This window comes from Rhamphochromis sp. 'chilingali', assembly GCF_963969265.1.
Source record: "Rhamphochromis sp. 'chilingali' genome assembly, chromosome: 21".
Classification (NCBI taxonomy): Eukaryota; Metazoa; Chordata; class Actinopteri; order Cichliformes; family Cichlidae; genus Rhamphochromis; species Rhamphochromis sp. 'chilingali'.
Window position 1 is genome coordinate 24,923,691 of NC_137949.1, and position 25,065 is coordinate 24,948,755.

Genomic DNA, 25,065 nt, shown 5'->3' on the forward strand with positions numbered 1-25,065 from the left:
CCAAATTGGACCGCGACACCACAGCCTGGGGTTTACATTCTTATTCAGCCTTACTGGCTGACTGCGGGCTGTGTCACTGTTTTCGTTCAGTGGTAAGAATCAGAAGATTTTAAACATGAAACATCAAAAGTGTTGGCACAGAGTGCCAAAACAGCAGTCTAACAATTTTGTAGCTGGTGCATTTATATATACTTTTCCAAAGCCAAATATTTTTGTGAAAAATTAAATATGCTGTCACTACACGTGTTACACTTAAGTTCATTATCAACATTGTTGTGTCATGCTTAAAGAAGATTCTTTTTGTCTGGGACCGCCTCATCTTTGAGTTTGCGTATATAAATAGTCATAGGCAATGCTGGAGGTGAAGGTGGGTTGCCAAGATGCTTGGAGGTGCACAGCAAATGCATGCATGCTAAAGCAGCTTGAACTAACTTTTTCAATTGGATGTGCAGCTGACCTCAACTTTGTGTAAACCTAAACTAAACCACTTGTTCAATAAATAAAGAGCATTTCCTAAATATTTAAAAAGAAAACTTAAGTCAGTCAGCAACACACTCCCTTCTTGTTGAAATTTAGTTGTATGTAAATGTAATTTCTAGCTGACATGGTTGCTCTCAGATGGAACGAGGCCTTAAAATAGACACAGTGTTAGTTTAGTCAGTGTAAGAAAAAGAATCATACCAAAAGCTAATCTAAAGGTTCTTGCCGTCATGTAAATTTCCTATGATTCACAGTACTGTCCAGTGTCGTCCTCTGAAAATGGACACAAATGACTCAAGGTAAGCTGTTTGGCCCAGGTCTGGAAATATCTTGTAGTAATCATGTTGGTTAAGACAAGAGTAGGATGCTTTTATAAAAATTACCGCCAATAAACCCATAAAATACGAACATTATATGTATGTACAACAAGGGTTTCACAAAGTCTTTTTAACCTGATAAACACTGCGGAAATAGACATTTCCTCATGTTTTAAGGCAAACAGTAATCATGGACAAGTTCTGATTTAGTGATGCACGAACTGAGAGCCCAAGCTGTCGCTTTCCCTTTTCTACTTTGAAGAGTGAGCTTTTTATAGTAATAAGTAACATAAAGATTATGAAACATTTTGTACATGTTGACAAATTTATGAAAGGCTTTATGAAGTTTCAAAGCTGCATCTGATTGAGTAAAATATGCTTCTCGGTTCTTCTTTTTCTATATGGATGGCCTTTAAAGGTGGAAGTGATAAATTAAACACTTACAGGATAACGACGTTGCTTTTAACTAATTTAAGTAACAATTTAAGTATTCTTCCGTGGTTTAATGTTCGGTACAATGTCAAGTGTAACCATTATGGATTCATTTCAGCACATTAAACTGATATTATACCATTTATAGACTCAGTTTTGACCTGTAAATGTACAAGCATACAACCTAAAACTCTGAATGTATTTAAATTTCAGGAATAATAGTCTCCGTAAATGTCGTCCGGTCAATACTTTGCAAACACTGGTGACAAATACAGTCTTAAAGTGAACATTAAATCAATCAGAATAACATTTTCTTCCTTTTCTCTGTTAAAATCTCATAGAAATGGAAATTTGTTGTGTTAAAAAAAAAAACAGCAAACCAAAAGCTAATTTTTACTTACAATTTGAACTGTTATCCTATGGATGTAAAACAGAACAATAAATCATAATTCATTTAATAAAAGCATTTGTAAAGTATTATTCAAAAATGTCCACTCTTCTTGCTGTTTTAAGTCCACGTGTTAGTGAAAGCTCTCATCTTTTCAGTCTCTCGACTTTGCTTCATGCATTTATATACAAGTCAAAATGACCAGAAATTCTGGATAATTTTACCTGTAAAGGGAGAGGAACAAGCCAGTTTCTTATAGTCTCAGCTGTTTGAAGTGATGCAGGACTGGTGCCATATGGCAACAGCACAGTTCAGCCTCTTCCTCTCTCCATCCATCTTTTTCTCCTTTTCAGTCAACATAGTGTTGCTGAAGCAGCTCAGATGTGCTCTGCTGTGTCCACTAATGAAGCACAATAAGAGTTCAAGACCTACAAGGTGGTGTAGATGTAGACAAAAATGATGACGACCAAGTTGAGAATGGTCCCAATGATTCCCAGCATGGCCAAGATGGTCTCCTCCTTACTTTCCTTGTCTTGGATTCCCTTTTCCTCATCACTGTAGAGAGTGTTTACCATTTTCCCTGGAAAAGCCTGCAGTTTTCTTCTCAGACCAGTCTGGAGCAGGCAGATAAGGAGAAAAGACAAACACAATCCATGTTTTAGTTAATGCAATTGGTTATTCATTTTCCTTGAATAGGGTCCTTGCACAGTGTGTGGTGGACAGTGATAATGGCAATAAAACAGGAAATCTAGTCTTCTGCTGGTGAGGTGTTTGCTTAGGCACCAATAATTTACAATCATTGAAAAACAGAAAGTAAACAAACACCATTCTCCTGTATGCTTTCTCTTTAATACATTAAAAAAGGCTGGAAAGCTAATAACGTCAGATTTTAGTGATAAATAATACAATGGAGGGAAGTAGCTGGAACATTTTAGCTTTAAAGAAAAACAACAAAAAGCAGAATGATTTATCTATAATATGTTTTCTTTTGAATGATCTGGATTTTGAATGCTGTCGGGAAATCACAAAAACAAGTAAATACAAATAGTTTAGAAATCTGTCAAAAGAAAACTGTTTGAAATTCAAAGTCATGTTGTTATTAACTCGGCAAATAACAAAATGATTTTGCATTCGTACACGCAAATTTGGACACTGGACAAGCATAACATTCAACCAATTAAACTAAGTTTTCTATTCAGGGCTGTAAGTATAGAACTTTAATTTGGCATCGTAATCAAAAATGTCACGGTCTCGCTGGCAGACCGTGGGGATGTGGGGAAAGGAGGACCCAGGCGCGGTGCTCTATGTATAAACAGTGTGTTTATTTACAGAGTGGAACAAAAACAACAATAAATCCCCGTGTTCTCCCAGACTCCCGTGTCGTGTCTCTGCGTGAATAGTTCGTGTCTCTACTGTCAGGGTCCTGGGACTGGGCGACCCAGGATCCCTGGGCAGTCATGGACCTGTGTATTATTATTATTATTATGTATTTTTGGTGTCGTTTCTCCTTCTCTGTGCGTGTACATATGTGTGTTTCTCTGTGCTGTGTTAGTCTGTGTCCCACTCATATGTTTAGGCGAGGTATGGGTGTGTATGTCTGCGGGTGTGCCTGGAGGATGGAGCTCGGCCACCTGCAGGCCTGAGGGGTGTGGCCCTGCGGAGGGACTGGCCACACCCGAAGCCACACACCTGCCGCTGATCAGGGCTCGTCGGGGGAGCTACTTAGGAGAGTCTTGGAGCTCCCACCGACGCGGGATCATTTCCTTGAGACTCTACGTTAGTCGTCCCATTGAATTGAGTTAATGTGTGTAAGTGTATGCCCGCGGTTATTTGTGTCCTGACGGCTGCGTCTATTGTTTCCCGCAGGAGGAGCGTGGAAGGCACGAAGAGCAGCGAGCACCGGGGGGTGCTGACACGGGAGCGGAGAGCACAGAGACACGAACTATTCACGCAGAGACACGACACGGGAGTCTGGGGGAACACGGGGATTTATTGTTGTTTTTGTTCCACTCTGTAAATAAACACACTGTTTATACATAGAGCACCGCGCCTGGGTCCTCCTTTCCCCACATCCCCACGGTCTGCCAGCCAGACCGTGACAAAAAAAGTAATTATAATTTTTACTATTTTTTTTTTTACTTTTTTGTAAAACAATATTTTTTAAATGTCATGGATAACCACAGTAATTATATAAAACTCATAATTACTATAAAGACCTTCTGCATATTGGTGGGTTAACCATTACACAAACATTAAAAATGACTTTGGTAATTTCCAATGCTGTTAAATTTGGACAGCTGTGATAAGCCTTACATTGGGGGTATTTTAATGAATTTGCTAAGTACTATATATATATATATATATATATATATATATATATATATATATATATATAGACATATATAGACATATATACATATTTTGCAGGTTATTCCAATATGGTGAGATGTTCTTCAAATCTGTGTACAAAAATAACGCAGTTTCGGTACATTTAGTACACAATGCTTTATCCATTTTACAGATATTATTAATATACTATGAAACATGAATTCAATAGAGGACGGGGGAATTTTACCATAAATAAAATACTAGCTGCTTTGTTCATTGCTAACATCTGGTTAAACCCTTTGTTTGGCTCGTCTTTGAAGCCTAGTGAGTGAAAACAAAAAGACAGCAGATATTTCTGCACTAGCCTCTATTCAGCAGTGGTACTTCTTCAACACTGGGACTGCTCTCAAACAAGTTCTGAGTGTGCTAGCGCTCTCAAGTGTGAGTTTTTAGTGTGTGTGTGTGTGTCGATTTGTGTAGCCTAGGGTGCAGTATTAGATACTAGCAGTATGTTTTTAGCCCGTAGGCGCAGCAGCTTGTGCAACTTGGCATCCAAACACCTCTCAGGAGAAAAAGCTCCTTTTGCGGGTCAGTGGGTTTTATATGTCAAATAACAACAGAAAAGCATGTAACCTAACTAAAAATAAACCTTCTAACAGGAAGCTGTTCCTCTAAGTAAAAAAGCTTTGATGCTCAATAAACTCAATGTTTCTGACTTCCAGAAGGTAGAGGTTACCTAAAGTTCAACCAAGGTACACAGTGTACCTCGTTGGCTTATGGTCTTTTTTGAAAAGGAACAGACTTGCAATATTAAATACAGGCCTGAATAAACCTTTATTATTTGTGTGTGGTAGCACTTCCTATTTGGATCAAAGCACACTGCCAAAGCAAGACATCAGATTAGATTTACATTGCATTTACGTTTGCATGTTTATTGCTTTTTGTGCTTGAGAAAAAACAAATTCACAGCATCCATGTTAGCAGATATTTATACTTTTGACTGCCATCAACTTCGTCAAATAAGAGGTCATTTGGTGATCGCAATGGTTGGTGTTTATTCGTTGGGTTGAATCAGTTTTACTTTCTGTATACTTGCAATCCAGATTGTCTTTTTTTTCTTCAGATTAATCCAAGTTCACACAGAAGTTTTACTAAAGTTAATCACTTATAATCCACAACTATTATGGCTAAATTACAGAGTTTGTTTTCCTCTAAAAAGAATTTATGTGTCCTCTTAAAGGAACTTTGGACAAAGAAGGTTTTATATCAGTGTTGTAAGCACTGTCCTTTTTTCTCTGACTTGCATTCTGTGACGGTTTGGCTGAGGAAAAAAAGACCTTGGCAGAAATCATCACCTGCCAGGAATCACTTACACTATGTCAAAGTCTGTAAGGCTGATGTACTACAAAGAGAGGGAAGCCGAGGGAGATTAAACTGGGTTGATTACAGTAAGATAAAGTCAGATTTTTTCATTTTAAGAGGTTCAATTCAGTGTACTTGCTACTGTAAAAAAGTTGGATTTTATGGACCAAAGAAGTATGCATGAATGATGTGGTTTTTTTGTGGGGGTTTTTTAATTGGGGGGGGGGGGGGGGGTACTGTATGTAAGGATTACCTGTGGGGGGGGGTTAAAATGCCTTTCATAAAGTAAATGTCACATGACGTTTGCTGCAGGACTTTTTATAAGACCATCAAAATGATTGTCTTTTCTAAAGCAGAACATCCCACATGGATACTCTGAATTGCTGCAATCATCCACACACTGTACAGTCTGCTCTTGACGTACATAAAAATACGTCATGCTCGGTTTCTATGTTAAATTCATCCTCCTCCCCTGACCTGTTACAATGGGATTTGATTGCCTCTCCCGGGGAGCACTATAAACGGGGCTTCCCTCAACCTGAAAGGAGATCTTTGTGTGGCGCGCTGGATGTGCCCTCATGCATAAAGAAGCCTGCTCGCTACTGATATAAACATTCTCAGCAAAAAAAAAAAAAAAAAAACAGGAGAGAAATGTGCCTGAGGATGATGAGGGAGAAGAAAGGGGAGGCAGATGAGGTGGTCGTGGAAGTGGTGGTGAGTACGAGGTTCCAGGCTCTGCCAAAACCTGTGTATTAAGTAAAGAGCTTCACCGAAAGGTACAGCTGTGCATAGCGCAGCAAAACCCTCTGGATGCCTTCCAGTGAATCCTCATTCAACAGCTCCAGTCTGTATAGCCAACAACCAAGAGCATTCTGTTTCAAGAGGCAGCCGGTGCTGGCATCGTGTGATGTGCTATAATCATTAACTGCCCATAATGACTTCCTCTGTCTGTTTAACACTAAGGCCGGGCAGTGTGTTTTAGAGCTCTATCATTCAGAACAAGCATGAAACAGAAGTCATTAACAGTATACACGTGCTGAGGTTAATATATCAAAATGAGAGATTATCATCTGGATCAGTTTCTAATTCTCTTGATTATTTTTGACTGTGCACTAAGGCGCAGGGCATTCAATATTTCAGAGTTGATTTCTATTCTTATACTCAAGCTTGTTTTATGTGATTATAAAATGTTAACGTCTTCACTTTTGTCTCTGTAATTAATCCGAGCAGGTCTGTCACTGGCAGGGCCACTTAAGGTCCCGACATTATCCAACGTTATAAAAGCAGCATCTCTGGATCAACAAATTTTCCTTCAAAATTTGAAGCATCATTTTGGGAGTTTTTTTTTCTTTTTCATAGCAAACTCAAACCTTGCTCTTCAGTCGTGCACATCCAGATACACAGTCGTATAGAAAGAACAGACAGACACACAGACAGGAACAGAAAGAGGGAAAATAGCAAGAATCCATACCTGGGACAATAAATCTGGACGCTCCTGCTACACCTAACGGAAGCTAACATCCTCAGATTAGATCAGTCAAGAGTAAAACCTTTTACCACTTGAATAATCCCGAGCATGTCAAACAACTCCAGATGCTAACCGAGTCTGACAGGCAGAGTCGCTTTTGGCATTGTTTTAAAATGGAATTAAATCAAACGGCTCCCAGCCCCTCCCGAGTGTGTATGTATACACACGCACGCACACACGCGCGCATACATGGGTTTGACACCCATCACACGCTGACAAAAAACACAAAAACTAGTGAGCGTCACGTAGAGAACAAAAACTGTTCAACAGCGAATGAATGTAGACCAATCAAGAAAGAGGAAGAGTGACAGAGAAAGAAAATCAGATGAAATAGTTTCTCAAGTGAGCGTGACCCATTTTCCGTAACCTGTACTCATTGTTTTGTGAGTGAGAAGAAATTGGCAGGCCTATTTTTGAACTGACAACATTTAAATTTGCTTTTTTTTCCTTTTTTTTTAAATTTCACGCACTCAGGAAGTCACATACCAAAGTGAGAAACAGGAAAGTTTCTGCGTTTTCATGGCTTGTTATGTAATTGGCCTCTCCATACCATGCTTTGAAAAGCTGGAATGCTTTATTTTGTAATTATTTTTAAAAATGTAAAGATTTTTTTTACCTCTTTAACCCATTTATTAAATATTTAAACTTGATAACATTATAGATGAGGTGCAACTCCGAAGCTATTAACTATTAAGGTGATTTTTCATAGCAAAGGCACAGAGACAAAAAGACAATAGTTCAATTGTTATTCAAGATTCAAGGGGTCTCTGGTACCCTTAGTCAATATTTCATGCAAAGAACTCTGAGCCTGTAAATATCTAACATTTATAAAGAATATATCATGCTGCATACTAAATTCCTAGCCATGCACTGTTGTGGAGTAACTGCAGTGAAATTGTTTGTAGACAGCTTCCAGATGTAAATCCTTTTGAGTTTAATGGTTTAGAATGAGAGTGGAACTGCAGCAGACTTACCTTGCAAAGCATCAGGAATAACATAGCATTGGACATGCTGGAAGGGGATGCCTTCCCGTAGTGCACAGACATCCCTGGCCACTAAGGTGAAAGTCGACCCCTCTCATCCTTCTGCTGTTGGGGGTGGAAGCGGTGGACGGGATCCAGAGACTGCTGGCTTGCCTTCCAGGCGGTCCAATTTTAGGGCTCTCTTTAGATGTCGTCTCCTCGAGCGCTGCAGCGTCTCCTCTCCAAATTTCATCTCACTAGTGTGGCCAAGTTCTAGCTGCTGTCACTTTCTCCTCCTCAGCCTTGTGAGAGCTGAAAGTGTGCTGCCCACCTCCTCTCCGCTCTTCCTCCTCTTTCCTGTCTGTTTGCCTCCCCACCTCTGCTTCTCTCTTCTCCTCTTGTTCTTCTTCTTCTTCTTGTCTGTGTGAAGGGATGATGTCAAGTTGAAGAATGGAGTCAGTTGATGGGCAGGATGGGGGTGGGGGGTAACAAAGCTGTTTCATGCAAATATTTCCATCCTCCTTTGTCTTTAATCCGCAAAGCTTACAAAAAAAGAGAGATTTTCGGGCTTGTCTCTCCTTCCAAGACAACCTGTCAACCCTTATTAAAAGCTCATCTTCTCAAGAAAACTTTTACTGCTCAGCGGCATAAGATATGTTTAGCAGACACCTTGGCTTTTACATGATTCATACAAAAATTTAAAAGAAGGATTTTTTTAAAAAGCACCCCCGCTAAAGTGGTGGAAGCCCCTGTTAGCTCTACATGATGTGCAACCTAATATACCTTTTCTCCTGCTACGGCGGCTGTGTGTGTTTCCCCAACTAACTGAGCAGAGCGTGAACGTTGGACGGCTATAAGAAAGAGACAGAGGGAGGGGGTAGGGGGTGGTGAGAGGGAACCAGTCGCCTCACACTGACGCTGTCGTGGCTGCTTTCGCTCCACAGGCAAGAGGTATCCCCTGCTCCTTTCCCATCGCACATATTATTGTAGCCACGGTTGCTCGGCAACCGACTCAGGGGAGTCACACACCGCCTGACGACAAGTAGCGTTTGTGACAGGGGCCGTGATGAGGGGTAAGGGTCTCCTCCAGTGTGTTTTGGGGAGAAATTTCTGTGTGCATGTGTGTAGAGTGTGCTGTGTAAAATAAAGAAAGCTGGCCAGCGGTCGGCGTGTGTGTCAAGCGATTATTTTCTGTGTTTTGTGTGTATGCAAAACACAAGCTCCTGTCAAAGTTGGACAGGGGAGCGAGAGAGTTGGTGTCTGATTGAATAATGTAGCTATTCATGCAAGAGTCTAAGCGTGTGAAAAAGGAGAGGTGTGCTACTTTTAATGCCAGGCATATGTATGTATTTAAAGCCTGCATTTAACCAGGTTTTTACTGTAGATTGTTTTCATCAGTAAGTGTAAATCTTGGGAAAGTGGAAGTTTTTCATGGTAATTGTTAACAGTAGTGAACCAAAAGGCTGTATATAAGAAGCTTAAAGTCTTATTTATTTATTTCTTTTTTATTTGAGAGTTTTACTGCCTTGTGATTGATGAATGAGGGAAGCTCAGAATGAAGGGTTGCCATTCCCTAAATCCTATCCTGCTTCTTTTTTTTTTTTACTTATGTTTGCAGCCAGAGCAATTAAGAGGCCATTAAGAGAGAAAAGGAACTTGTGAATTGTTTTTAGCTTTTAGATGAAATAGCTATGCCCATCTTTTATATACAGTCTGTCAGTTGAACCATATTAGCACTGTCCTTTGTGGGTATGGAGAGTCAGGACGATGGCAGCTGTCCTTCTGTTGGAGTTGAAACGACTCTGTAGAAAAGTCTTATGTAATAAGTCTTAAAGTCAATTTTAACATTAAATTCAGGTTCAGTTCTTGCAGTTCTGCAGTCTTCACTGAGACAGTGTTGTGATATACAACTGAGGCTCCTTGCAGAGCATGCTAATAAGCTATTCTCTCTAAATGTTTATGCAATCTGGCTCTACATATTTCTCAGCACCAGCACTCTGAACAGGTCAGTTGTATTGTGAGTTAACACATTTAAAAATTATGAAAACACAGAGAATATGTAGGTTCAGGTTTAACGGCTATCACTTGAGGGTGTGTATATGTGTGTTAGACAATGATTTGTTCACATGCATTTTTATGCACGTAGTAAAAACATATATCTGCTTGTGCTCGTGTGTGTGTGTGTGTGTGTGTGTGTGTGTGTGTGTGTGTGTGTGTGTGTGTGTGTGTGTGTGTGTGTGTGTGTGTGTATTTCCTCATCCTGAAAATCCACAACTTATACTGCCTTCGGACATCCGTGACACAGCGCCGGCGACAGGAGCGCATAATGGATACACTGATCAAACGTGAATAACCTCCGGGACATTTAATGTGGAATCTGACACCAGGATGACGGACCTTCCCTGAGTGATCCGTCCCATCCCTTCCTCTCCCTCTGTACCCATTTTCTCACTTCACCTCGGCCAGAGGGAAGGACACAGTCTTTCAGCATTTGAACTGAGAGTAAAAAGACTTATCCCTATGCCTTTTAGAGTAAGTGACTCACCGAGGACATGCCGCCCATTGCTAATTTAAAGAAATAGGCGGTTTTACTACTTGAATATTTATAGTTACTCATCAATTTACATTTCGGCCTTTGGCTTTCTGCAAGTGATATATCTTGCAAGTAAAGAGGACAGAATAAATGTTGCATCTTAATAAGTTTCGTAATGACTTTTGGGATCCCATCCTGCTTTTGTTTTTATTACTGTGGAGAGTGAAGATGTTTTAGATGTTTCTTTCAGCATTTTCCATTCCCCTAATTCTTAGAGGTAGAAACAATTTGAGAAATTAACAAAAATATCTTGAACGACTTGGAGTGTAGTGAACGGTTTATATTTCAGCAACATTGCAGGAAATTCAGAAGAGGAAATTAAATAAAATACTTGGGAAATAGATTTTTATTTGTACAATATTTCATTACGTGGATGAGTTTGGCTGCTAATGGAAATGTTTCGAATGTGAAACAGCCAAGAAATTAGTTTAGGCTTGACGTTGCTTTGCACATGAAATGACCCGGAATGGACAGCAATAAAAATGGAAATGTAAAGAAAACATTCCCTCCAAAGTGAAACCACCGGTGTGCATAATTTTACTGCCGACTCTCTGTCCCTCCGTGCTTCAAGATTAACTAACTTAGACTGTCGTTGCCTGCGTGGGTATTTATAACAATTAATCAGGGCCCATCGAATTTGTTTTTGTCATCTGTTTGAATCCCACTGCATGATGATCATCTCTGGTCTCACATCAATTTCCATTCAAACAAGCAAACATCAGACTGTGCACAGCCTCAGGCAGTTGTACTCATCTAAACTGTTATTAAGCAGTGTGTGTCTTCACTCTTTACACCGTCCACAGAGTGAACTGACAGTGTTTAATCCTCCAGTCAGCTCAATGTCCCATTGTTTAAGCTGCGGTACGAATAACTTTGTGTTAGCGATGGACTGAATAATTATTAGTGTTCATATCCACCTCAATTCTACAATGATTTGAAGCTATGAGCGTCACACACTTGCTGCTTTCAACTTGGCTTTGTTTCAACAATATAAAGTCTATTAAACCAATGACACTTCATTAGGTACACAGGTTCAAATGCTTGTTAATGCAAATATCTGATCAGCCAGTCACATGGAAGCATTTAGCCTTGAAGACGACCTCCTGAAGTTCAAACTGAGCATCAGAATGGAGAAGAAAGGAGATTTAAGTGACTTTGAATGTGGCACTGTTCTTGATGCCAGGTGGACTGGCACGTAACGATCTCTAGGTTTTACAAAAAAGAGAAAATATCCAGTGAGTGGCAGCTCTCTGGGTGCTTCATTGATGCCAGAGGTCAGAGGAGAGTGGCAGACTGCTTTGCACTGAATCGAAGGTAACTGTCACACAAATAACTACTCAACAGAACCAAATTATGCAGAAAAAGAACATGTCACACCTTGATGCAGTAGGGATACAACGCAAAAAGGTGCCATTCCTACAATTCATATGTTCATTCAACAAAATTGGAGAAGAGAGATTGGAACATTGGGGAAAAAAACATTGTTCTGATGAGCCTCCATTTCTGTTGTGACATTTAGATGTTAGGGTCATATTTTAGGGTAAATGGCATGAAAGACATCCCGCCTTGTATGGTTCAGGCTGCTGGTAGTCTTACAGTGCAAGGGATATTTTCGTGGCTTACTTTGGACCCCTGAGGATGGTCACAGCGTACCTGAGTATTGCTGCTCACCATGTCCATACCTATGACTGTAGGTTATCAATCTTCTGGTTTGGTTTTTTGAAGATGACATTGATGTCATTGTACTCAAGTGGCCTTCACAGTCACCAGATCTCAGTCCAGTAGAGCACTTTTAGGATGTGGTGGAGCATTCGATTTACATCATGTGCAACTGACAAATCTGCAGCAACTGCTATAACAACAGAAAAGATGGGGAAAGCCTCCATGATCCAGTATAGGGGTGGGCAATCTCAGTCCACGAGGGCCGGTGTCCCTGCAGGTTTCAGATCTCACCTTGGGTCAACACACCTGAATCACACGATTAGTTCGTTACCAGGCCTCTGGAGAACTTCAGGACATGTTGAGGAGCTAATATAGCCATTTAAATCAGCTGTGTTGGTTCGAGGACACATCTAAAACCTGCAGGGACACCGGCAGGTTCAACCTGGTACTAGCAAGGTGAAGCTAATGAAGTGTATACAGTATATGCACAAAATAAGCCAGAGGTTTGTGAACAGAGTAGGGCATTTAACTGCTAAAGAGATCTTTTCCCAGGGTTCCCAGGGTTCAGCCGAGACTCACACGGATGCACACTGATTAAACTCATTAGGTGAATTGAAACACAATTAATACACATAATGTTGCCAAATGTTTTTTGGATGACTAAATAAAACGACCTAAAATGCAGTTTTAAAGTGTACGTTCAAGTGCCCCCAATGTTAATTAAGGCATATTCAGCTATTTAAGTAAAGGTTTCACTTTCACACAGAAAGAAATGACACTGGCTTCAGTCTTCAAACACACAAAGCCTTGAGAGTTCACTTTTATTAATATCATGCAGTAAAATACTCCAGCTTCAATTGTATGAGGCAGACCTAAGGACACAAAGACCTTGTTGCAAATTGTTGTGAGAACATATCTCACCCACACGAGCTTAATGTTCTTAGTGTTTTGTTTTAGATTCAAGGTTAAAGCTAATGGAATCTGAGGGTCCTCACAATCGAGATTAATGGAGAAGTAATCAGCAATTAAAGCCTTTAGTTTTTTTTCTTCACCGCTTCTGTTTTTCTCTGTTTGTATTCACTTGTTCAACCTGTACCTTCCAATTTGTCCTTCAGTGGATGCAGCTCAGTGCTGCCATCTCATTAATTATTGAGGAGCCAGAAAGTTGCTGTATGAACAAAGGTTTCTACAAACACTGAACACGCCACATATCAGTCCATATCAAAGTCCAAAAGCTTCAGATTTCAGAAGAAATGTAGAAATAAATTTAGTCCAGTAAACCTTTTCTATTGGTGTCAGAAATCCTTGAAGAGACATCAAACACTAGCAGGTTTGAAAAACCACAAAATGTTGGCTGGGCCTAAAAGAAGGATGTCTAGATATCTTCCCTGCTCTTCAGTCTCCACTCTTTCTTTTGTCTTTCTTGCACAGTAAAGAGAAAATTCTGAAATTTAAGTGCGAACGTAGGACCGCATGTTTAAAGAACAGAGTAAGGCAATATCACGGCAGCGATTAATCCTAATTAGAAGAGAACATGACAGTAGCATATGGGTGTCCTCTAGTCAGAGAGCCTATTATCCCAGTCCTTTGCGTGTTGGTCATACAGATGCCAGAACAAGTGACATAAAAATTCAAACTTTGAATCATGTTTTATTCCCTCATTCTCTGAGAAAGATGGATGGGTCGCAAGCAGAGGCCAGACAATGTAAAAGCATTCCTGTTGAACCCTGCAGTAACCTCAAATTGATGCTGTGTGTAGCCTAAAGAATGCAAAATGACAAGAAAAGCCATTAAAGATTAATTTCAAAAGTTTTGTGATGTGTTTTCTCCTGCCCGGGTGCTCAAAACGTCTGATAGAATAAAAAAATGGAAAATGCTTGACCTACAGAAAAAAAAGCCAAATCGCTACTAGTAGTAATGCTTTTAAGCTTGATTGTTCAAAGCTTGCTTACTTCTCATTGGCATTTTCATTCAATTATTTCATTGTGCAGCTTCATAATTAAATAAGATCCTATATATTCATTGGAAGTCTGATTTGGCCCCTAGGTCAAGATTTTATCCTCCACATATGGCTTTGAATGAAAAAATTATGTATCCCATTTAAAATGATGGATGTGGTGCAAATGTTACAATTAGGAGTACAACATTTCAATATGAATAAAAAATAATGGTTTACCTGGAACAGTACCACAGACTTAATTATTTATTCCATCAATGTACACATTCATTTTTTTGTTGTTATGACAGAAGTCCTGTCAGAAGCGACGTGGGAAAAAACAAACTGTTCAAAGCACAATTTTTTTTGCACAGTTAAAACTACAGGAAATACTGATTTGATACCAGATGCTAAACTGGCTTGTCAGCTATTTCAATCAGCAATAATGACCTGATGCAATTCATATTTTCCTCACTAAGTATATAACGGGATGGCATATATATTTATATATGCAGTCCAGAGCCAGACTTTTCTTATAATTTTTTTAAGTTCTCCAGGCTTTGTAAAGGTTGTTCAAAGTTTTTGACAGCTTAGCAAAAAGTCAATTTTAAATTGTATCTTTAGACACTTTGTTACCAGTGGCCATATAAACATGCCAACAGAAACACAGTTTAGTATTTTTTGTATCACAATGGTATTTTCCCAAAGTTAGTAGCTGAAAACATGGCATGTCTTGGCATGATGTGCAATATTTTAATATAAATAACATAAGAAGAAATTTAGCCTGACACAGGACCTATGAATGCAACAGCTTCCTCTTTCAGCATGACAGTGATCCTAAACAGTCCTCAAATGCAAAAAAAAAAAAAAAAAAAGTGGAATACTATCAGACATGGATTGGCCTCCCCATAGTCCGGACTACAACATTACTGAAGCAGTGTGGGATCAGACAGAGAACAGAAAAAAACAACTACCAACCAAAGAACAGCTTTGAATGTTTTTCAAGAAGCCTGGCGAACTATTCCTGAAGAAACGAGAAGAAAGATTGCCAAAGAACATACAGGAAGAATGGAATTGATCACAAGAATTGCTGACTTTAAAACACATTAGAACCGGGCTCTGTTTTCTGTATACTGACTGTATTTTCGCGTATGTTTGCACATGTTTCAGTTTTGTTAGCAAAATATTAAAAAATGAGGGGTAACTCAAGACATTTGCATAATAGTGTAGCATGATACAAAGTTGGGTTTTTTGTCATTTTAAGTTGTAATTTTGTACAATAAATGTAACATATTTACCTGTTGAAGTCATCCATATTTTTATTTACCTTTAAAAAAAAAACAATCTGTTACAGGTAAACATCTATCAGATTTTTGTTCCCATGAAATATATTTTTTAAACTTCTCCAAACACACTGGTGTATTTTTCTCCCAAGTAGCTGCATGTTAGTATCAATGAACACCAATCCATCCATTTTCTTCTGCTTATTCAGTTAAGGGTCAGGGTTGGGCTGAAACATTTCCCAGCTGTCACAGGCTGAAATGTGGGGGACACCCTGAACAGGTCGACAGTCTGTTGCAAGGCAGTGAACATCTGCTCAGGTAGTGAGACAGCCGAGGACAGCCTCAGTGGCTTGGAAGCGTTCGTGTTTGAATTTGAGGGTGAAAAGGACAAAAACAATATCAAAGTGAAATCCAGATAAAGGTCTGGTTGTAAGTGCATCAGCTGTGAAGAGCTCTACCGCAAATTTAAAGAAGAGCCTGCAAACCAAGCATAGCTCCACAATGCTGGTGATGAAATAGAGTGATAATGAAAGTGATGCTACAGCTGCTAAATTGCAACAGCTATATTTAAGTTAGCCTAAAGGTGATTCTACAAGGGAAATCCATGAGCTACCAACATCAACTTGCTAACACATGAGCAAGAAGTAGTAGACTTTTTTTAGTAGTCTTACCATGCTCCTAGTTACTTTTAAAAGTCACAACACCCAAAACACAACAACCTGATGCTTAGACATAGAGAGTGGCATAACACCTTTACCGTAAACACCTTAAAAACCTGTACATGGCTACACCCCTTAAAAGCAATCCCATCTATAAAGCACAGATAAACACGTGCATCTCTCTCGATAACAAACAATCACAAACCTTTGTTTTCGTCTCTGTCTGACCTTATCAGCCTTTCTCTAAAGGCTAGCCTAATATCCTCAGAGCCTAAACCCAGACGTACATCAAAAACCTGTGAGCCTGTGCACATGAAAGTCTGTTTTTCGAGAGCTGCTCATCATCAGACTGCAACACTCGATGCTTTCACTTTATTCTCAGAACATGAAAAAGAAGAGTGCACATGGTAGCACATCCTGAGACACCGAAGCCTTCTGCATTAAAATGTATTTCCCTTTATAGGTGCATGTACCGTATAAAGATAGTCCTTTCAGTCTAAGCCAAAACTATAACGTCTGTACTCCTCCACCACAAACAAAACCTCCTTATCAATCAGCATGAGTCTTGGGATAAAAGGACACGAGGCACTCAGCTTTGATGTTAAGCTCGTTGAATACTGTTGTCAATTTTCAAAGTTAGTTATGGCGGCCATCTTTGTTTGCCAGCGGGCACGCGCTACATTACGACTTTAACAGATACGGTAAGCAACATCTGGCTTTGTGAGAAGTTCTTCCAGCATTTACGCATGTGTGAAATATTGCGCATATCTGCTGTCATATTCCAAACTGATGTAGACGGTGCGCATAAACGTCCTGTGAATCTTATGAGCACAAACGACTCAATCAATGAGTATCAAATTGCTAAAATGTCATAATACCACCAGCTGCTGGTAGAAAATAGCCTGTAAATTAATCAGCCTAATAACTTTGAGGCAGCTGATTAATAGAAGAAAAACTAGACAAAAGCAGCCTCCTTACTGGCTTTACTTTGCTGAGAAGAGTTTCTCTAACAGCTCTCGTGTCTTGTGGGGCTCTGATGGTACAACAGAAGGTGCAGTAATAAATCATGTGTTTCATTGCAAAGCATCATAATAGCTCACGGGTTATTCAATATTGAAATGCTGAGGCCTGAATGAGAATGTAGAGAAGAGTCTTTGTTTCTCTTTGAAATCAATGTTTGCCAAACATGAGTTTGATACTCGGGTGGATTTTTCACCAGCATCAGGGCGCGTTTTACTCAACAAACCCCCCATTTAAAGTCTCACATATAGAAATGCAATAAAAATCATCTTCTTTAAGAAAACTGGCCTTAAGCCATTAAATAATAAGGATAACAATCAAGGACAGAGAGGCATTAGCATGGCTAAGAAGCATCCTCCACATCAAGTGATTATTTTTTCTCCCCAACTTAGATAACTAGGCTAAGTAGGACACTGTGGAACTGAGAAATAGATCATTATCTCACTGGAAAAAAATAATGTGTTGAGAAATGATTCTGGCAATTCAGAAATACAAAAGCCTCTTTTATGTTTGGTCTTCTGAGTAGTGACAATGTGATGTTCATTTTCTGCTGTGCACCCTGTTTCAGAAGCCTGGAAAAATCTTCTGGGGTAACTCTCTGGTCCTGCTAACAATGCACCCTGTGCCCTATTTCAACACGCTAATGCATGCATTTATTGTTGTACGGGTGATGATTAGACTGTTGAAAAGCACACAGAGATTTCGAAAAGACGTGTTGATACATCTGTCTTTTTCTGAAATGGTTACAAGCCCATCTGCCAAGTCTGTCTGACGAATCATGCATTTGGTGGGAGATATTAACATATTGAACACAGGGATATCTAGCCAAAGGATTACAGCAACAAAATCCTGCATGGATCCGATAGAGGTATTAAAAATGAAATAAGAAAATCGCAGCCCTGCATCAATCTGTTCTCTTTTGCTCCCCTAACTGCGGGTGATTTAGGAGGTTTAGCAATAGTACTGATCCAGCCTCAAGATAAGTCTTCCGCTCGCTCACCCTCAATTTTTTTCACACACACAAGAGAAAAAACATCTTTGAACCTTCAGAGTTTTTAGTCAGTACTACATACTTGCTGTATGCAAGGTCAGTATCCAGTAAGTTACAGTACTATTATCAAGTTTTATGTTGAAGGGAGATGTCAAACATAAAGCCTGGGGGCCAGAATCAGCCCAACAAAGACTCCAATCTGGTCCGCTGAAAGGCTTTAAAAAATATATGAAGGAGTGTATTGATTTTTACATTTTAATTGGATTTTCATACGTTTTAAAGGTTTTCTTTTTGATAAAGACCTCCCCCTTCCCATTCATAATCAAAACTAGGATTTGGGATCATGGAGTAAGATATTCTTACTAGTGCTTTTTTTCTACTGTAGTATCCACACTTATTCTTTCTTTGCAGGTTTACTTTCCCATGTTCATTTGGTAAGTATCGCCATGACAAAGTAACTCTACTGAGTAAAATTTAAACAGAAAAATCTGTATTTGGTACTGGTGTGTATAATATATTGAAGAGATATAAAATTCTGCCTTAATAGGACTTTGTCCCACTCTTATTTTAAATGAGCTACTGTCAGCAGTGTTTCTGAAAGAACCTTGTTCCTAAAACAGGCTTCATTTTAACATGTTCAGAAAATCAACATGTATGAATTTCAACTGAATGTTTATTCAGTTTCTTTCATATTAAAAATCTGAAACGACAAAATACTTAAAAACAAAAATAATCTATTGTCATTATCCTACTCTGATCCTACTCTGACAGCAAAGATGGAGGAATGAAACTTGAGACAAAGATGAACACATAGGTACACAGCCCACCTTGCACCGTAAATCTTGAAAATAAGTCATGCTTGTTCCAGCAAACTATAAAGTATTTTGGATATTGCAAATGTATTTAACAATTATTTTATCAAATTATGTAAATATTATATGTACACATGAGGCCCCTACGATGGGCTGGTGACCACTCCAGAGTGTGTCTGCCTCTTCCATGTGAGACAGACAAACTCCAGTCGACTCCTAAGCTGTTTAAGCATAAAAAGGATCAATGCATTGATATATTATATATATATGCTGTTAACAGTGGTTCAGTTGGAGCACCAGTTTATTCCCTTCAAACTCTGAAATGCAGTTTTTCAGTTTCTCCCTCAGTATCAAAACCATTCTTGTGCTGTTAAGCTGAACATACTGATCCTAGCAGAAAATTACAAATTTTTAGTGACTCCCGATAACAGTCATATTTGAATATCTTCATACAGGCTACATCGACTTTCGCGGTCTGCTCAGTGAAAAAGGCTGATGTGGAGCGTGTCATTTTTTAGATGATAAACTTGTTTAATTCCACTATACTTGACAGAGCGCTGAGAATATGCATGAGTGAGTATGCATTATTAAAACAGCCTGTTCAGGCACCCCTAATGTAATAAGAAGAGGGGTCTTCCATGTTAATCTTACCGGCATTCCCTTGCTGCTGACTGTGCGTGTCTCAAAAGTTGAAGTGATTTTCCAGATCTTATTTCATAATTATCTGCAGCATTTGCATATTTTCCTGAAGATTTCAGAAGAAGAGAAAATCTCACACCCACTCCTGTTAATTTCTTTTGTAGAGAGATCAGAGAAATAGTCAAAGTGACAAATGTCAGTCGGCTGAATATATTAGCAGGAAAAAGGCATAATATGAGGCCAATTATCCTTGTGTTTATAGATAAAAGCTCAAATGGATGTCTATTAGAGCTAATGTTGCAACTGTCATTTCGACTAATTGGTTTAAAACCCAAGATGCTTCTTTCTAGTCTCAGTAGAACTGTAAATGCTTTCTGCCCCTGCACTGATTCATATCACCTTTAGTTTTAGCAGAAACATATTTCTTTGGTTGCAGCTCTTATTGATTGCAAATATTTTTTAACAGCCAGACCGTGGATGCGTCTAAAACTATGGGGAACAAATTTTGTGACACTTTGTCATCTCTAGTGTGTTTATCAATCTCTTAACAGCCCCTGAAAATAGACATACCGTTGGCAGGCTTGGGCTTTGAAAATGTCCCCAATAAACGTTTATCTGATTTGCTATTGTCACCCCTCATTAGCCATCATTTCATTCACCTAAGAGTCGAGTATCAGCAAATCTTCATCTGCAGGAGTCGCAGCACAGGCACTTGTGTGGCTGTAAGTCCAAGGAGCTAAGGGAAGCACATGTCAATAACAGTCAGCCAATTAAAATCACTCTTCATTAAAGCTGTGATCTCTATTGATTGGCTTCTTCATTTCTCATCTATCAAGTCAGTAGACTGCCTTGAAGGGTTCAAGGGATAGACTGTCTGACTAAATCAGTACTAAAGCTGCCAATCCACCAACTACAGGAAGCTTGAAAAGTGAAATAACGCCAATAAGAAATGTCCACTATATCAAGAGGAAGCAAACTTAAACTTTTGCCTAGCCAATCAAGAGAGGACCCAGGCCCCACGATAGCAGCGGATCAAAAAGCTTGGTTATCTTCTGGAGTCATTCCCTTAAAGTCACTTTCAAGAAATTCTTCCAAATAAGGTTGCCTGAATGAAATCAAAAGAGTCAACGGGTCATGGTCCACTTCAGCTTGTATAACCATGTCCTCCAGGTCTGCTTCCTGCTTCTACTTCCTCTCGCCATCAGCAGTAATCAGCAGACCTGCATGTAAGACCTGCTCAGACTTCCTCTCTCCACCAGATCATCTGCTGCCACATGATGTTACCTCTGTTTTGGACCAGCGGTCAAACTCACCTGTTGCTTTTCTGTTTTTTTCACTGACACTGGTCTACTCCACCATTACACTACTGCTGAACACTCACCTGCTCCCCCCTTCCGCTCAATGCCTCTCCGCAGCACTCTGAAAATAGCAAAAGCTTGGACATCTCACCTGCCTGCCCTCCTGTTCGCAGTTTCCCCCAAGAACACTGGGAAAGACAGAAAAGGTCAGACAACTTGGTTCATTCATCTTCACTTATTAGTTGCACCAGCAAAAATTAAAGTGAACACACATTTCATTAGCTGACTAACAACTGCCACAATGTACTGATAGCTTGGATTTAGGCTTAACATTCCTCAATGACCCATTAATCTTGCTTAGCAGCGCACCTCTCGGGTACAAGTTCAAACAGGCAGTCTTTACTTGATGTTACAAGTGTCAGGTACAAGGGAATTTAACATGAGGAATGTCTGAGCATTTCATTCAGTCAGCAAAGACAATCTGGCAGAGTAAGGATGTAGTCATAGCACAGTTACACTCACCCAAGTAAGCTTCAGTTTGTCTCAGCAGCTCAACTGTTCTGGCTTAGTTAGGACAATTTTAGTAAATGGTGAAATATCCTGTCACCTACTTAATGGATTTATCACTCAAGACAGCTATTTTGTAGTCAACTGTTGATGAGGAAGTGTCCAAGTTCTATTAACAAGTTCAAGTCCAAGTTCTCCCTCTACCAGACACATAAATAGTAACTGGTGATTAGTTAAACAAAGTGGACTTACTCAAGCACAGTACGGACCACTTGGTGTGAGTACACTTAGAGTGGATCCCGCACATGTCACATCAAGCAGTCAAATGCTTGGAAACAACAAGAGAAAGACAAAAGTAAGAAACTAGAAAATTATGGGAACAAAAGGGCCTTTTGTCAGATTGATCTGTGCGAGGTGTGGTGAAAGATTGAGGACGCAGTAGACGAAGGGTGAATGCAAAATCCAGAATTTATTCCATGAAAAGAGCTCCTAAAAGGCAGTCCAGAAAAAGGGTTAGGTTCAGGGAAAACCACAAGGAAAACCAGAGCTAGTGGGCCAACTTAACAAAAGGCAAGAGAAAACAGTGACGATAAACGTAACCAGGGAAGAGGAAACAGGAGAGGAACACAGCTATAACTAATCACAGCAAAAGCCAGACACTGAGACGTAAACTAAATACCAAACACTAGACACAAATTACCAAAATAAAACAGGAAATAACCAAATAAGAGGAAGATCACTCAGAATAACTTCACACACAAAGGGCCATAAAACCTTTAAAAGAAATAAATTTCTTATTACTACAGAGTAGATGTGCTTTTACAATACTTTGGCTGATTACCAGATAAAAATCTATTACAAACAATTAAAAACTGTCTAAAATCTTTATTCTCAGGTCTGAACTTCAAGCTCACTTGGATTTCTTATGCATACTAAATAGTAGAAGCATGAGTCAAGTAATATGGAGTTAATTAGTGACACCAAAACTGCTGTTATATTTTTAATCACTGACAATAGTGAGCATCTGTCATCCATCGTGCTTTTTTATGTCAAATAGATACTAGAAGCTGAAGCAGTTCAAGCGCAGAACAGCTCTGCTTGTATTAGTACACTGACATCGGCTGTTTCACCCTTCACCATCATTGGCTCAGACAGCAGCTGTACGGCAATCAGCTGACTAGTCGCATCCAATCATGTTCACGCTGTGTACAGCATGGCCTGACACTTCTCACTAATATGTTCATGCCAACACTATTTACTACCACATCTCTCTGTTCAACATCTTCCACCTTGTGTACTATATTTTTGGAGCGGCAATTAGATTAAGATGTACTGGTTGTTTTTTAAGCTTACGGACTCTCTTTGTTTTCTGTGAGTAACTTCAAAGAGCAAAGCATTTGCAACCAGAATTCTTTTGGAAGTGTTTCTGATGGAAATTACAGCTTTTCTGGAAACCCTCACTTTAACCTCCTTAGACCCGAACTCTTCCATGGCATGCATTTTTAATTTCTCTTTGCTATTTGGGCTGTTTGGGACCTGATTAATGTAAAAACATAGAATTACCAGATTTTTTTTTAACTTTGTTTGTTGTTTCTGAGAGAAATGCGATCCACATATGAGGATATTTGCTTTAAATTTCAATAGAACAGAGGCACTATAATGTCCTCGTAAGTGGAAATCAGACCCTTATAGAGCAAATTTTTGTATTTTGGTCTAGACATCCCAAAATGTGATGTCCAGATATGTGGAAGCCAGGTCCTAGGAGGTTAACCTTGACCTTTAGAGCAAATATTTTCAATCTAACGATATCAAACGCAGAGACAAGACTGTTTTTGTCAGTGACATCAAAACTGCCAAAACGTCATGAAATCATTTTCTGATCTAAACAGCAGGAAATGTGTTTAGGTCGAAGCCAAACTGTGGCCATAATTATTGGTCCACTCTTTTGAGCCATGTTGCTGTGCCTTAAGCGAATCGTGATGAATAGAACAGCATCTGTTGACATGACGTCAGAATGGGTTCTTAAATGGTGTCAAAAATCAGTCAAAAACAGCCTGCTTGATGATGACTTTTATGTGAAGGTCAAATAGAAGATCTGCATTGACCCAAAGGCTTTTGTGTCCTCTTTTTTTTTCTTTTGACTCTCTCTCTCTCAAAAAGATGGAGGGGGTCAAGCAGCAGGGTGGGGGTAGGCGGTAGTGACTTGACATGAATTGTAAATGAGTGAATAAAAGTGTGGATGCGAGTGTCCATCTACACAGCACTGCTTCAGCCCTTTTCCCTTCTTTTTTGCTTACTTCGATTTTATACTGTCTTGTAAGCATACCTAAATGTTAATAATTCTAGTGCTTGCAGATGCATTTCTACCAAGCTCCCTGTTTTCTTGCAGACTCAAAGGCCTTGAACTGTCAGTGTCTTCCCCCCTGAGCACATACAGCGCACTGTATCAACTTTCTGGTTCAGCAGCTTTGATAATAATCTGACCTCACCTGTTTGGTTGACTTGGGGAGTTATGATTTTCATTCTGCATGCTGTATGAACACCGCAAAGTGGGAGTAAGTATTCATCTCGCAGCCGCATCCTTGCTTTATTTTGCAACGGTTATATTGTGGCAACAATCCTCCTGTAATGCAGTGTCATCTGATGCTGTTTTGTCCTGGATTGAAGCCATTTTCTACAGATCACTGCCAATTAACATTAAAAGCAAGCAAGATATGGCACTAATGTTGCCTGATAAAGAGCGCGCACACACACAAGCACACACAAAGAACAACACGTGAAAAGGTCACGATGACAAGGTGATAAGCCGGTGATAGATATGAACTTTGGCAAAAAGCAAAAGCCAAAATAACCGCCAAATATTGCTGAATTTAATAGAAAGCAGAAGAATGTGCTCGCTCCATACATAACGGTATAGTGAGTGTCATGAAATAAGGATATTCCTCAGAAATAAGTCGCTATTATGGATCTGATTTATTCAAAGTGGCATTTCAGAAAATGTGTGCACAGCTGACAGACCTGAAGTAGGTTATTTGTACTCCTACACCTAATACACTGTGAAAGTCTGGGGCACATCTGGCTCTCTTTCAGCTTTTACTTCTGCCTGGAGGCTGTGTTTCCTTATCATGCCTCATCTTTTGTACACTATGTTTTACTGCCCTGACAAGACACCAGAGGTAACAAGTACATTTACTCAAGTAAGATGTATTTAAATGCAGATCTGAAGTTCTCTAGGTCTTTAATTAATTAATTTAAAAGGAGTGTAAAATGTTTAGATTTACTTCTAACTGCTACAAACTTTTGTACTTTTACTTAAAAATTTTCCCTTTCCTAGATTAAAAAAACAAACAAAAACAGATTCCTTACATCTCAGTATATAATTATTGGTCGTTGATAGGTTTGTAGCTTGTACCTATCCGCTGGAACGTTGAAGACAATATAATTACACTGCAAAGCAAGACACAAGCAGGCTGGTTTACTCATGCATGAGGGAAATCTGGCTGGAGCCAAGTGTCGTCCCACCACCTAGCCTCCGTCAGACTCTCAGCCAGGCTCCCCATAGCACTCCTTTTATTGTGGTTACATGAATATGCATAGGGTCATTAACATATGACATCTTACATAGGTATACATGTGAACAAAGAATACTGTGTGTGTGTGTGTGTGTGTGTGTGTGTGTGTGTGTGTGTGTGTGTGTGTGTGTGTGTGTGTGTGTGTGTGTGTGTGTGTGTGAGGTCCAGATGTGACCCTGTGAAGACTCCCCAAAGCTGGTGCCAGGAGTCTAGCGGTCCATCTGAACAGATATACGTGTGTTTGCTATACCATATATCAGCAAGAGAAGATACGGCCTTTCCTAGGAGGTGTGTAA

General features: G+C 39.5%; 1 protein-coding gene across 1 annotated transcript; it reads right to left on the bottom strand.

The window, feature by feature from the left end:
• Nucleotides 1–1,156: 1,156 nt before the first annotated feature.
• On the bottom strand, nt 1,157–8,059 carry tunar (TCL1 upstream neural differentiation-associated RNA). Its single transcript, XM_080870953.1, has 2 exons — nt 7,810–8,059; nt 1,157–2,231 (listed from the first exon to the last, which is right to left on the bottom strand). Exons 1-2 carry the CDS (start codon nt 7,879–7,881, stop codon nt 2,046–2,048), a joined length of 258 nt encoding a protein of 85 aa, XP_080727079.1. The 5' UTR covers nt 7,882–8,059; the 3' UTR covers nt 1,157–2,045.
• Nucleotides 8,060–25,065: the final 17,006 nt, after the last annotated feature.